At 40.2% G+C, this 15,169-nt stretch overlaps 1 protein-coding gene across 1 annotated transcript; it reads right to left on the reverse strand.

Annotated features, from left to right (window-relative positions):
* Positions 1-2,602: 2,602 nt before the first annotated feature.
* Positions 2,603-2,926, reverse strand: LOC106872356 (uncharacterized). Its single transcript, XM_014919321.1, has one exon. It carries the CDS (start codon positions 2,924-2,926, stop codon positions 2,603-2,605), a length of 324 nt encoding a protein of 107 aa, XP_014774807.1.
* Positions 2,927-15,169: the final 12,243 nt, after the last annotated feature.

Raw genomic sequence — 15,169 nt, forward strand, 5'->3', positions numbered from 1 at the left:
TATATATATATATATATGTATATGTATATATATATATATATATATATATATATATATATATATATATATATATATATATAAACTGCCTACCTTATGTAGGTAAAAGAAATTTGCAATATATTAAAAAATCTTCAGGTTAAAAAAGGTTCTAAAAATGGAAATAAATGAATATTTAAAATAATTTTGTATTATTTGTATTTTGTACACTTACTTTACAGAGTTTACTAACACAGTTCTATATGCTTGCCAACCATATGGTGTTGATTTCAGTTCCACTGAGTGTCATGTTGGGCAAGTGTCTTCTACTATAACCCCATTCCCAACTAAAGCCTTGTTAGTGGATCTGGTACATTGAAGCTGAAAGAAGTCTGTCATGTATTTGTATATATGTATGCGTGTGTACACACACATATGCACACGTGTGTGTGTGTATCCTTGTCTAAACATTATGTGATAGTTGTAAATGAGCATCTTTGTCATACAAGTAAGGTTTTTCATTTCCAGTCTTTTATGAAAAACCTGTCTAGCTATGGAATAATATTACCTTGCTTGAAAACATGAGGGTTGGTGACAGGAAGGGCATCTGGCCATAAATCTACCTCATCAAATTCCATGTGACTCATGAAAGCATGGAAAAGTGGACATTAAATTATGTCAATGATTATGGTATAATATATTCTTATACAAATATACACTGACAAGAACTTCTGGGAAATTATCTACTGAAGTAGACACTCAGCAGGTTTTATCTCTCATTCACTTATTGTCACAGTGAAAAAAAGGAAGTATTACCCAGATTGACCTTATATTTCTGTAAAGATGTTAAAAAAATAGAAAGAATTAGAAGTGAGAGAATGGTTGTACAAGCAGGATTTGAGGCTTAGGTTTTAATGTGACTTTTCTCTGGGAAACAGATTTCTAAATATCAAAATAAAATATTCTGAAAGCTATCAAGAAGGAATATGACTGCATTTGACTTGGAACCAGGAGATTTTTATTGAAGAGGTTTAATTAATTACACCCAACTGTATTTAGGTATTTTATCAATCTCAGAAGGAATGAAAGTTAAGTTGACCTAAAGATTTTAAGGTTTTGTTGTAAGATTTGAAACCAAGTCAAATTAGGAAGTTAAAGTCATGACATAACAATAGCTTGTTCATGTGAAAGGCTGAGCTATTGGCCACTCAGCAGCCTAACTTCACATAATCGATCAATCTTGATCCTTCTGGAACATTTCCCTACAAGGATTGATATAAAGGCTTGTTTTTAGTGCCAATTTTCAGAATGCATGGTAACCTGTAAACTTGCTGCATACACTCTGTTTTTATAATAGTCATTTTCATGACTGTCAGCACAGTTTGGATATATCAATTTAGTCAGCTGAAATTAATCTACTGTCTTGACTAATGTCAGTACAGAGCTTTTGTGATCAACTATTTATGAACACCACTGAATTATTCCTTCAATTTTGTTGGGGAACTTTATAATTCATGACCAGCCATAATATTACATGTGTGGTGAAATAAAAGTTACAATTAAATGTTTGCTTGGTTCTGTTTATATCGTTCACACTCAGTTTCACATGTCTACAATCAACCAGCAACATCAGTGACGCTCAACGAAGCTTTCTTACAACTAAAACCACATTAACGACCTATCAATGAAGTTAACATCCAGTTATTGTGGCTAATTATTGACCTGAACTATGAATTCTGCATATCTGCAGTAATATCTACATACAGCCCTCGACTTTCTTGGCATATCATTTTGGCTAATTTTTCATTCAAAAATTTCCAACTGAAGTTTGTGTGTGTGTGTGTGTGTGTATACATACATACATATATATATATATATATATATATATTGGATTCATTGCCCAGAATGAATGGTAGTAACATGCAACATAGAGTAGTGAGGTCTCTTATCTTGTTGGGTGCAAGGTAACCTCACTAGTGCTTTTGTTATGATCAAATGCATCAAGTACACTTTGGGAAGTGACTGATGATAGGAAGGGCAGCCAACTATAGAAACCATGTCAAAACAAAACATACAAGGTATTGTTCCCCAGTCCATACGAGTATTGAAAGATAATGATGAAATGTGTGTAAGCATGTACATATATTACAAAGGTGTTTCCCAAACCTTTCGCACCAAATTGCAATATAGCCCACCTATCAGCCAAAATCTGCTCCATCGCCCACCTACGTAAAAAAAACCCTCCAGGACCCCCCCCCCCCTGGATCATTTGACACACACACTATATCGTAGATTCGTTGTTCTGTTAGTGCCATTTGGACTAAATATGCGGTTGTTTACAAATCCCTCATTGTGGGTTTAGTTTTGCTATTAGTGTCAATAAAATTCTAATGTTAGCTCTATATTATGCAGACAGATTAACTTCTGGAAACTTGCGCTTTCTTTTATACCAATTTTCATTTTCCCCAAATGAACCACTGATCAGAACTACTGATGCAAAAGTAATTAATGATTGTATTATAAAGGAAAAGAATAAAACTTTTTAATGAGAACCATGTGACTGGTGCGATGCAGCTGGTGCAGATACGTTCGGTTCCAAACTTGGCGACTTTAGTCGCAAGTCTCCTCATTGTAACACGAGTCCAATTCCTTTTTGGGAAAGTAAAGTTCCAACATGGTTAAAACCAGATTCAACCAGGTATGAGGTAGGGAAGGCAAGCAAAAGTAATTTCAGATGTTTCCACAGACTGGGGTAGGAATCCAATATATTCTGATGGTACCACAAACCTTCTTTGCCATTACGACGATATCGCATTGTGGCGTCATTGTCATTTTGTAATTCTATCAATTCCTCCTGATCATCCTCGCAATCGACTGCATCGACCTCAAACGGATTGCTATACCAATTTGGAATATTCAGCGCAATAACATCTTGAAATCGCTCCACCATGTTATCGTGCAATGATTGTAAATAGTTGCGATATGCAGTTAAATCCTCATCAACCAATTCATCTTTCAAAGAATCAAGTTGTGGAAATTGATGGAATTGACGTTTTGAAATGTTAGTCTTGTACAAAACTAATTATGAAATGAAAGTACTTATAAATGATTTACAATCAGCGGGAGTTTTTCTCTTTCCTTGCAATAACTTATTTAATTTTGTGAATATATCACAAAGAAAAAAGATATCGCATCTTGCAGCCATCAATGAAGCGGATAGTGGAGTATCTTCAAAGAATGATATAACTATATGAAACAGTTCAACAAAGCATAAAACAGTTTCCTTTTGACAGCCACCGCACTTCAGTATGGTATAAGAGTTTAGTGTGGTCCTCATCATTTCTCAGACAGAGTTGACCGAAAATTCGATCAGACAAGAGACTGGACTTCAATTTGTTCGCAGTCTTGATAACTAACTGTAGCGCATCATTCAATCTATCGTTCATATTTTGTCCCACTAAATGCTGCAGGTGTGCCAAGCAATGAATAGTTAGTATCTGGTGGGAAATTTCACGCTTTAGGAAAGATGAAAAACCTCTGTATCTTCCTATCATCGAAGGAGCTCCATCAGACGCACAGGCAAGAATATTACTGAGTGGGATATTATGTTCAAAAAGGAAAGGCTCGAGAGTGTGAAAAATAGTCGCACTTGTAGGAAAGTGGTTATACAGCATTAGGTATATACCCGCTTCTGTACATTAAATTTTTTGAAGAAACAACGGAACGCAGATTCTGAACTATCAACACAACAATATTTATTTACAGAGGAAATAGGCAGCACTTCGCCCTTTGGTTGCTGAGACGCCGTCAATGATGTTGAGTGGTTATTTGTCTAGCTCCAGAGTTGGAATGTTGGAGAGAGACTGCTACAACGTCTTGGCTCTTCGCCGGCCGGCAAGAAAGAGAATGAATAAGGGCGCGAAGCTTGGATATCGATGACTACACATGCGCATGAGACTCTTCCTGTGTTCCTTCCGGAACTAGTCCCTGCGCATGCGTGGATAAGCTTTCCAGAAATGTCGTCTGCTATCAAAGGCGTCACTACATGGCTCCCCCGCGAGTGCCGAAAGCATGAAAAATAGAAATTTTGGAGGAACGCCTGAGGCAAGATGGCCACCGAAACCACCCACAAGATGTGGCACAAATACACACAAAGAAAAATCAAAGAATTGAATGTACACTTGTGAAATACATGCATGCAATGTACAAATGAATTGACAATGACAAAACAACCGTGATGACAACTGTCCAGGAAACTGGAATCATGCGATGTAAAAGTCTGATTTTTTGTTTTTTTCTGAAAGGAAAGAAAATATATGAGTGCACAAGTGTGTGTGTGAGAGAAAACACAGAACATAGTAAAAGTGTCTGTAGTATAAACTGTGAAAAGTCTTAAAACACTGAGATAGAGAAAACCAGTTCGTATTAAAATTCCACAAGGAGATAGAATGTTCATACACAGGAAGTTGTGGTCAAGGATCAGAGCTGTAGTTGAGCGTCGGATGCTGGGACCTGTGTTACCTGGTACGGAATATTCTGGCTGGTTAGTTTTGGTCTGTTGATCATGAGTGGAAACATCCACTCTAATAGGGTCGAGATAAAACCGCGCTTGTTGATGTTGGTTGCTTGTGTACGTGTAGAAGACGTGTTGGCGATGCTGGTAGTATGTAGAGTCGTATTGCTGCTGGCGACGTCGGGGGCGATGCTTGTAGTTCGTAGTGGTTGTTGATGTTGTCGCTGGAAACTGGCTGTAGCTGTGTTCTGTATGTGTGTGGTGGTAATGATGTTGACAGTGGTGTGTGGTGTTTGAAAAACGGGCACGTCGTACATGAAAGTTGAGGGTTTGTCAAGGTACGCTTTTTTAGACGGTCGACAGACACAATCTCTGTACGACCATTAGCATCGACCTTGAAGAAATTCAACCCAAGACTGCGGGTTGGGCGAGGCGTGTAAGGCAGCCTTAAATTGCCTATGAAAACGCTCAACCATCCCATTAGAAGCGGGATGGTAGCTGGTGGTGCGTATCAGGAGAGAGAAATTTGACAGGGCGTTTGAATAGACATTTGAGAGGTACCGTTGAGTGGCATTGCTCGAAAATGCTGTCATGAATTCGGAGCTGCGAGCGAAAATGACCAAAAGATCCCGTGCAAATGAAGATAAGCCAGTAACTCTTCCATTCTCCGGCCGAGAGAAACGGAGAGGTGACGAAATATGCTGAACTGGGAACAAGTAAGCATCAACAAATGTTATGTACTCACTGAAATGTAACTGCATTTTACTGCTATTTTCAGCAAGTAGAGGACGCTGTGTACGAATGAATTGACGTCTCGTGAAACATGTAGGAAAACTGCTCAAAAAGTTGTTAGGATGAAATAACCGTGAAGTTTTTTTGTGTGAAAAACTACAAAGGTCTCAGCCGCAAAGAAATCTTTGGTTATAGGCTCTGGAAGTCATTGACAAAATGAAAAACTTTACCGTCGAAAAAATTTTCTTAGCTTTTCACTTGTGATGGATGAGAATGTAGAGGCAATCCTGAAGTTGGACGTCGCGAAACATACGAATTCAATGGCTGTTGAAAACGAGGTCTGTAGATCTTTTAGCTCGGGGTACCAATTGTAGTATTATTGGTCGCAGTTCAGATTTTCGGCTGCAATCGTTCTTCATTCGAGGTCACCAATTGTAGGGAAGTACCGTGTGATGACCAAGAGAAAGTCCTGCAGCTGTGGAATAAGCTGATGCGAGTGATTGTGTGCATACTCTATCTGTGACGAGCATGTTGAGAGACAGATGACGGCTTGTGTAGTATTATCGGTCGGTAGTTCAGACTTTCAGCTGCTGTTGTTCTTACTCGGGGTCACCAATTGTAGGGAAGTACCGTGTGATGACCAAGAGAAAGTCCTGCAGCTGTGGAATAAGCTGATGCGAGTGATTGTGTGCATTCTCTATCTGTGACGAGCATGTTGAGTGGTGACGGCTCGTGTAGTATTATCGGTCGGTAGATCAGAATCCCGGCTGCAGTCGTTCTTTATTCGGGGTCACCAATTGTAGGAATTCTCCTGGCTGCGTTTGTTCTTGAGTCGGGGTCACCAATTGTAGGAAAGTGGTTATACACCATTAGGTATATACCTGCTTCCGTACATTAAATTTCTTGAAGAAACAACGGAACGCAGATTCTGAACTATCAACACAACAATATTTATTTACAGAGGAAATAGGCAGCACTTCGCCCTTTGGTTGCTGAGATGCCGTCAATGATGTTGAGTGGTTATTTGTCTAGCTCCAGAGTTGGAATGTTGGAGAGAGACTGCTACAATGTCTTGGCTCTTCGTCGGCCAGCGAGAAAGAGAATGAATAAGGGCGCGAAGCTTGGATATCGATGACTACGCATGCGCATGAGACTCTTCCTGTGTTCCTTCCGGAACTAGTCCCTGCGCATGCGTGGATAAGCTTTCCAGAAATGTCTGCTATCAAAGGTGTCACTACACACCTTTCGAATCAAGCGGCAATTTCTCTGTGAACAGTATTTCCTCACAAGGACGAAGGTCTTCGCTGAAATACCGAACATATACTAATCAAGCATTGATTGTCCACAACAGTTGACTCATCCACTTCTATAGAAAATTCAGAACGCTGGAGAATATTAATCGATGCGTCGAGAAATTGTATTATTACTAAGTGGGATCTTCTTCATAATGTTATTGGGTTTTTCGTGCACGTTGACAAAACCTCTTCGATAACTGCGCGAAGTAATGTTTCTCCAATTGTGTGAGGCTTCCCAGACTTAGCAACAAGCAATGCAATCAACCTGCCATTCTCCTGTTTACTAGTTTCCTGGAGTAGCGTGTTGAATGTTTGTATTTGCTTTTTGATAGAGGAGCTCACTTGCAAAAAGTATGATAACAGCTTGTCCTTCTTGTCAGAATGCTTTGCAGCAAAGTGATGCTTCAAGCGTGAAGGTTTCATTGCTTCGTTGGTTAATGTTTGATGGTAAAGAAGGCATTTTGGTAACTGACAGTTTTGAGGAGAGGGAATAAATCCAAACAATAAATAATTACTACTGTACTGTCGACAAATTTTCTTCACTGGAGGAAGCAGTAAAGCGAAAATGTGAAAACGAATTTCTACAGACGGCGTCAGAAAGGCAGTATGGTATTCTCAAAGAGAAGACTTGCCTTTACTGGAGCAAATACGGATCTAGTTCGTTTGGCTGCCAGCATTTAAAAAATTGGAATTTATTGAAAATTTTTTTAAATAGGGACATTAATGTAGCTTTCCAAGTTAAATTGATGGAGTTCAACTTTTTCCAGAAAAAATATTTTTAAAAAGTTATAGAGGTTTAAAGTTTGATCATTTTTCACCCAGTCAAGAAACATGATCTCAAAGCTGTCATTTTGTGCGTGACTGCACATTTTGTCACATACTGAAAATAGCACTTGTGTTTTGTTATGAACCCACAGAATTACGCTCGACATGTTACCGTTCGTAACTTTTTTTTTTATTTTTCAGAGTTTTCTGAAAATTTTTGCGAATTTGAATTCTATACGTGGGACTTCATACAATTATACAAAAGAAAAAAAAAATTGTGGTGGAGTGTGATTTAAAGTCTAGGCCTATTTGGCTGCTATTTTTAGTACACATAACTACCATATCAATGACTGCGACAAAAATATTCGATCGATAAACAAGTCCGCGAGTAGTCAAATCGATAAAAGTGCATCCTTATTTTAGGCATGCCTAGATATCAGTAAATGCAGACTTAATTTCTAAAAATTCATAGTCACCCGCAAAATGCTTATATCGCCCACCATTTTCTAGAAATTCACCCATCGCCCACTTTGGGAAGCTATGTATTACACCAACAAATAAAAAGTAAAAGTTTACTACAAACCCTAACCTTTCCATTCATTGACCATCTTTCATGGAAACCATAGACCAATGACAGTGCTAAAGCTGCTTCCTAACGATTACGCTTACTCTTCAGGATCAGAAGTTAGTTAATCTATGAGCAATTTCTGAGCCCATAAGCATAAACCACTTTAGAATGGCTGATTTTTACACAAACTGCTTTGCAGAATCATCCCACTCGATTCACCTTCTCTACAGGTGTACTAGTTTTTATTAGTTGCACTCTTGCAGATAAAGCCATGTATTATTTGCTTTGCTTCTTAGTCTATACAAAATCTCTTCTCAACCTGACTTGCCTCACTGTCACCTCCACATATTCCTCAAGGTGATGATGATAAAATTTTTGATATTTCCTATCCAACAAAGCCACCAGTTCCAAGTTTTTTTTTTATGAAACTCAGAGATAGCTTATAACCTTATCAAACTTCAATTTGCAGGGATCCATATGCAGATAAAAAAAATATCAGGAGAAACTGCAGTGTCTCTCACCTTGTCTAACAACTTATTGTATCTTCCTGAGGAGGCTGTGACAACTGACTGAAACCTTTGGCAATATTCTGTGCTTGAGAAGACCTGTCAAACCAAGTGAGATTGTAGTCATGGCCAATGCCGGTCTTGGAGTGGTTGGCATTAGGAAGGCATCCAGCCATAGAAACCATGCCAAATCAGATTGGAAGCAGGTGCAGCTCCTCAGTTTTCTGTTAAACTGTCCAAGCCATGCCAGCATGGAAAACGGATGTTAAATGATGATGATAATGATCTTGTAGTGAAACCTCTCTCTCGGGGGTATTTATTTACAAATGATAACGAAGCAGCTAACATCTAGCCTTTGGCCCGCTTGGACCGCTGTGTCCATCACCTTGATTGGCTCTTATTTGCGCTGCATTTGTCACCAGTTCTGTTTTGTGCCAGGGTGCATATCAACCAATCGTGGCCTTCTGTTAAGGTCACGTGAGAGAGTGTTTCCTGCTGTTTCTGGAGCCCCTTTTTATCTATAAATAGCTCTGCTTCATCAACACCAGTTTGTCTTCGATTTCAGACCTCATACAGGTCTGGTCATTGACAATCTCACAGAACACAGCTCCAGCCAGTTTCCAGCGACGGCGTCAACACCACCGATCTACTGTCTACTACAGTCCCGTCACCAGCGCCAACGCCACCACCAGAGTACACGCTACCAACAACAACCGCGGTTCCTTCTCAACACTGTTTGTGTGGATTGTTTCCACCTCGAAAATAACAGCCAGAACAACCTGCGAGGATCTTCTGTACCAAGTAACCAGTTGCAGCATCAAAGCTCAACTTCATACACAACATGTGAGACCTCAGCTCTGCTATTCGGCCACGACCTCTTGTGTACAGACATTCTACCTACTGTGTAACTCTTCTATGAACTGGTACTTTCTTATCTTTGTGTTCAGGACTCTTATAGTCTATGTTACAGACTCTTATTCCATGCTCTGTATTTCTCATTCACACACACACCAACATATTAGTGTATACATACTATTGTTCATACGAAGGCCTGTCTTATGTATTGTATTACTTATATTGCCGCATGCATGCACACACAGACACACAATTGACTACCTTAATAAATTTACTCTCTATATATATCTAATGGTTGTGTCTCTCTCATTCCTTTGCTGGCACTTGCTCGCATCTCACATGCGAGCCCATCTTATGACATACTAGCAGTATAGCCCGGCGCTGCTCAGGATTAAGCTAGGATTATTAAGTGATCAAGTGCTTTATTTCAAACCAAAATAAGTAACATGGACATCAGATTTGAGCGAAATCCGTTGAAATTGGTTTGGCTGAAAATGGTTTGCTGGCAATTTGATTGGGAAATCCCATAAGGAATCAGTTTATTGGTTATTTCCACTCATTGACTGTTTCTTTTTTAAAGTTACATTAGAGATCTGCATAGGAAAAGGTTGATCTGAAGGTTTGCATTGGGGATGTGAATTGGAGTAACTTAGGAAAACTTACCAACAGCCTTAACCAAAAAATAAGGGGCCTGTCCCTTCTAGGTTAACTCTAATCCTAAACCCTAACCCTAAAACCGTAATCCTAACACCAACCCTAATCCTAACCCTAACCCTAACACTAACCTTAACCCTAATCCTAACCCTAACCCTAAAACCCTAGTGGAAATCGTTCAGGTGTTAATCTGAAAAATTACCAAACCCTTTTTGTGGTCAGAAAAACGGGTTGGGGGCGGGATTGACAAATTTTTGTTTCATAGTTGTGAAATATAAACAAAACTATTTCGCTCCCAAAGTAGTATATGTGCGTGTGTGTGAGAGTGAGAGGTGGGAGAAAGATGAACGATTTAAAACAAATAAATGATTTAAAATAAATATATTTGAATTGTTGTGTGAGAAAGTATATATAATCTCATTATAGAATATAGTGTCTTTCAAAAACATCGTATATTTTAAACTATATCTCATGTTTAAGAAAAAAAAATGCCTTTTACATTTTACACTTACTGTCTTAGCTACATTTTCATTCCTAATACGCTTTCTGCCTCCCTTTCCACTTTTTCGTTCCTTTGTTTTTTTTTGTTTTTTGTTTTTTTAGACGCTAGCAAAGTAAACTGTCTTGCTTAGCAAAATTTGCTTTGATTTCTGTCTGCCTTACCCACTTTTTTCATTTTTTTTTTTTGGACGCTAGCAAACACTGTATCTTCCTCCACCCCCTGTCACAAACACACTATTTCTTTCTTTCTTTCTCTCTCCCTCTGTCTGTCTGTCTGTCTTTCTCTCTTTCACGCGCGTACGCACAGATTTGACTTCGCCATGTCAACAAACTTCAAAATTGGTAAAAGTTTATCGATTTTTACAGGTATACGCGGGTACCTCTGAGAGAGAAAGTTCACTAAAATGCACATAGGGTCATTCCGAATCTTCTCCTAAAATTGGAGCGACATGCGTGCTAATTTGTGGACGTGCATAAACCACATTCACGTACACACACACACACAAACATCTTCTGTTTTATAGATATTGATTATACGTTTTGTGTTGACCGTGCGACGCATTTCAAAGGAGCCTGTTTCCACACGTCGCCATTCTCCTTTGGTTTACACAGTCGTTCTCTACAAACTGGTGACCCTGACGTGATTCTGTTCATGCAGTTTCTCTTAAATGGCGACTTAGTGCCAGCTTTAGGACCAACCGTTCTTTCAGTTTTTTCAGTAGAATTATTTCCTGTGTCGTCTGTTTTGTCTTTGACAATCAGACTGGTGTAAGGCTATTGTAGTGAAACCTCTCTCCCGGGTATTTATTTACAAATGATAACGAAGCAGCTAACATCTAGCCTTTGGCCCGCTTGGACCGCTGTGTCCATCACCCTGATTGGCTCTTATTTGCGTGGCATTTGTCACCAGTTCTGTTTCGCGCCAGGGTGCATATCAACCCTTATTGCAGCCCCTATTTGTTCCACGTACTTCTCGAGATTTTTACTCACTCTTCCCAGGGCTCTGACAATTATTGGTACTACTGCTACCTTTTCCATTGACCACAACTTCTTAACTTCCCAAGCTAACCTGTCATATCTCTCAACTTTTCTTTCTTCCTTATCGCATAGCTTGTCAGCTGGGCATGCTATATCTATGATCCAGCATAGTTTGTTTTCTTTCTCAATTAAGACTATGTCTGGCTTCCTATTCTCTATCTCATGATTGCACTGAATCATAAAATCCCATAGGATCTTTGCATTTCCATTTTCGATGATGCCTTCAGGTTTGTGGTTGTACCAATTTTTTGCTCTGTCAAGTCCATACTTGTTGCAGAGTGTCCAATGGACAAGCCTGGCTATATTGTTATGGCGCCTCTTATATTCCTTCTGGGCTAGTGGCGTACATTGGCTGGTAATATGCCATACGGTTTCACCGTATTGTCCACAGATTCTGCACTTATCACTTTCTGCTGTGTTGTCTATTCTGCATTTTATGTAGTTTGTTCTTAGTGCTTGCACTTGGGCAGCAGATTAGAGCCTCCGTTTCCGGTTTTGAATCACTTTTAGTAATCCACAGCCATCTTTTTTCTCTGTCTGTCTTATCTTCAACATCCCTATTAAATTGACCATGCATTCCTTTCTTTACCCACCTATTTTCAGTTTCATTCGTTTTCGATTTCTTGTATTGTGCTTTATCTTTGCAATCCTTCATCCTACACAAGCCTGACCTTCCTACTTCTAATAATAGCGGTTCTGTGGCATTTTTACATACCATACTATGTTGTTTTCTACTGCTCTAATGCTGTGTTCATATCCAATAAGTCCTCTTCCCCCTCTTTTTCTTGGTACATACAGTCTGTCTGTGTCACTTTTTGGGTGGAATGACCCATATCTAGTTAGCAACTTCCTTGTCTTTCTGTCTAAGTTGTTTAGTTTATCTACTCTCCATGCGATTACCCCTGCTCCATATCTAAGGAGTGAAACAGCCCAGGTGTGGATAGCTTCGATCTTATTCCGTCCATTTAATTTCAACTTAAGGATCAGTCTCAGTCTGTGCAAGTACTCCACCTTAAATTTTTCTGTCATTTCTTTCTCCATCAATTTATTTATTTCCAGTATCCCCAAGTACATAAGTCTCTTCTGTCTGCTTCTTAACCTCCCCAGATGGTATCATTAGCCCGTCCATACATTTGATTTTGCCTCTCTTCAAGACTAACACACCACACTTTCTCAGTCCGAACTCCATTCTGATATCAGCACTGAAGGTATACACCATATCAACGAATGAGGGAACTGACTTGGGCTTCATCTTTACCATAAAGTTTGAGGGCATCCATGAATAACAAATGGTTGACTTTTTGCTGGCGGCTTTTGAATACATACCCAACTTTTGCTTTCTTCAGAATCAGTGTTAGTGGTATCAAGCACAGTACAAAGATCAGTGGGGACAGGCAGTCCCTTTGGAAGATGCCCCTTCTAATTTCTACTGACCTTAGACTTCTTCTGTATGCTGTCAGGTCCGTCCTCCAATTTGCCATACTTTTTCCAAGCAATCGCTCAACATTCGATGCAATACCAAATAGGTTCATACACTCCATAATCCAAGAATGTGGGATCATATTATATGACTTTATTATTATTGGGCCACAACTGCTGAGGACATGCGTAAGCTCACAAGGAATGAAGCTAGTATGTCCGATGGATGTGTAATATCAGTGTGCATACTCGACAGAGTGTTAGTACCTTGAGAGAAAAGTTGGACCTAAGAAACATCAGTTGTGGTGTGCAAGAGAGACGACTGCGCTGGTATGGTCATTTGGCGAGAATGGATGAAAATAGCTGTGTGAAAAGTATCACAGCCTAGTGGTTGAGGGTACCTGTGGAAGAGGTAGACCCAGGAAGACCTGGGATGAGGTGGTGAAGCACGACCTTCAAACATTAGGCCTCACCGAGGCAATGACTAGTGACTGAGACCTTTGGAAATATGCTGTGCGTGAGAAGACCCGGCAAGACAAGTAAGACCATAACCCGTGGCCTTTACCAGGGGTGTAGCCAGCCCACTTATACGTACCTTCCCTTCTTTAGACACAAATCCCTGCTTGCAAGTGAACCTGTTGAGGCAAGTGAAATCGAAATCGAACCAAATTCGACGACTGGCACCCATGCCAACCTTCCTTCATTGGACACTAAACTCTACTTGCAAAGACCTGTTGGGGCAAGTGAAATTGTAACTGAACCAAATTCGATGATTGGCACCCATGCTAGTGGAGCACTAACAGCACCATCCAAGTGGGATCACTGCCAGAGCAGCTGTCTGGCTTCTGTGCCGGTGGCACGTAAAAAGCACTATTTGAGCGTGATTGTTACCAGCGTCGCCTTACTCAGACTTGTGCCGGTGGCATGTGAACAAAACATTCGAGCGAGGTCATTGCCAGCGCCACTGGACTGACTCCTGTGCAGGTGGCACATAAAAACACCATTTAAGTGTTGCCGTTGCCTGTACTCCCAGACTGGTCCTCGTGCCGGTGGCATGTAAAAGCACCCACTACACTCTCAGAGTAGTTGGCGTTAGGAAGGGAATCCAGCTGTAGAAACTCTGCCAGATCAGATTGGAGCCTGGTGCAGCCATCTGGTTTGCCAGTCCTCAGTCAAATCGTCCAACCCATGCTAGCATGGATAGCGGATGTTAAACGATGATGATGATGATGATGATGATTTTTATTATTAATAATAATATAGGCCACCAGCACAGTTAGAAGTATCTAACTGCTGGTACTCTATGGTGTAATAGAGTCAATTTAGAAAAAAACAAAGTGCTAGTAAATAGGAAGGCAGACAAATCACAAAGCCATTCAGGTAGATGGCCCTGCCTGATCTGTAGAAAAGGTGTAGGTAGAAACTCCATAAGATGTACCCGGTGTAAGCTATGGACACATAAGAGGTGCAGCAATATCAAAGGAATGTTAACTGGGAAGAGAGTTTTTGTGTGTGACAGATGCACAAGGACAATAAACACTGACGATGTACAGAAAACAGATTCCATCATATGTCAGGGAGAAAAACTAGAAGTAGTTGATAGCTTCTGTTATCGAGGTGACCAAATCAGTAGCAGGGGTGGATGCTCTGAGAGTATAGCTGCTTGAATAAGAATAGCCTGAGCAAAGTTCAGAGAGCTCCTACCTCTGCTGGTTACAAAGGGCCTCTCACTCAGAGTGAAAGGTAGACTGTATGATGCCTGTGTGCAAACAGCCAGCCATGCTACACAGCTGTGAAACATGGGATGCAACTGCTGAGGACATGGTAGGCTTCAAAGAAATAAAGTGAGTATGCTCTGTTGGATGTTTACTGTCAGTATGCATACACAACAGAGTGTAAGTGCCCTGAGAGAAAATTTGGACATAAGAAGCATCATATGTAGTGTGCAAGGGAGACGACTACGCTGGTATGGTCATGTGTTGCATATGGATGAGGACAGCTGTGTGAAGAAGTGTCACACCCTAACAGTGGAAGGAACCTGTGGAAGAGGTAGACCCAGGAAGACATGGGATGAGGTGGTGAAGCATGACCATCGAACTTTGGACCTCACAGAGGCACTGACAAGCGAATGAAACTTTTGGAGATATGCTGTGCTTGAGAAGACCTGGCAAGCTATGTGAAATCATAGCTGTGGCCGATGCCAGTGTTGCCTTGTAGACCTCCAATACTGTGATTAATGCAGTTGATATTTAGCTTGAATACTTATAAGTTGATGTCTAGAGGAAAAACATGAGTAGAAAGGGAATTCTAAGGTGTTGAAATTTTGGAGAGATAGTTAGTGTAGTAC

Source organism: Octopus bimaculoides, chromosome 3, assembly GCF_046866305.1.
Source record: "Octopus bimaculoides isolate indiv1 chromosome 3, ASM4686630v1, whole genome shotgun sequence".
NCBI classification, from domain to species: Eukaryota; Metazoa; Mollusca; class Cephalopoda; order Octopoda; family Octopodidae; genus Octopus; species Octopus bimaculoides.

Coding starts and splice junctions, on each gene's coding strand:
- LOC106872356 (XM_014919321.1), bottom strand. CDS start 2,926: ATGGTGGAGCGATTTCAAGATGTTATTGCGCTGAATATTCCAAATTGG.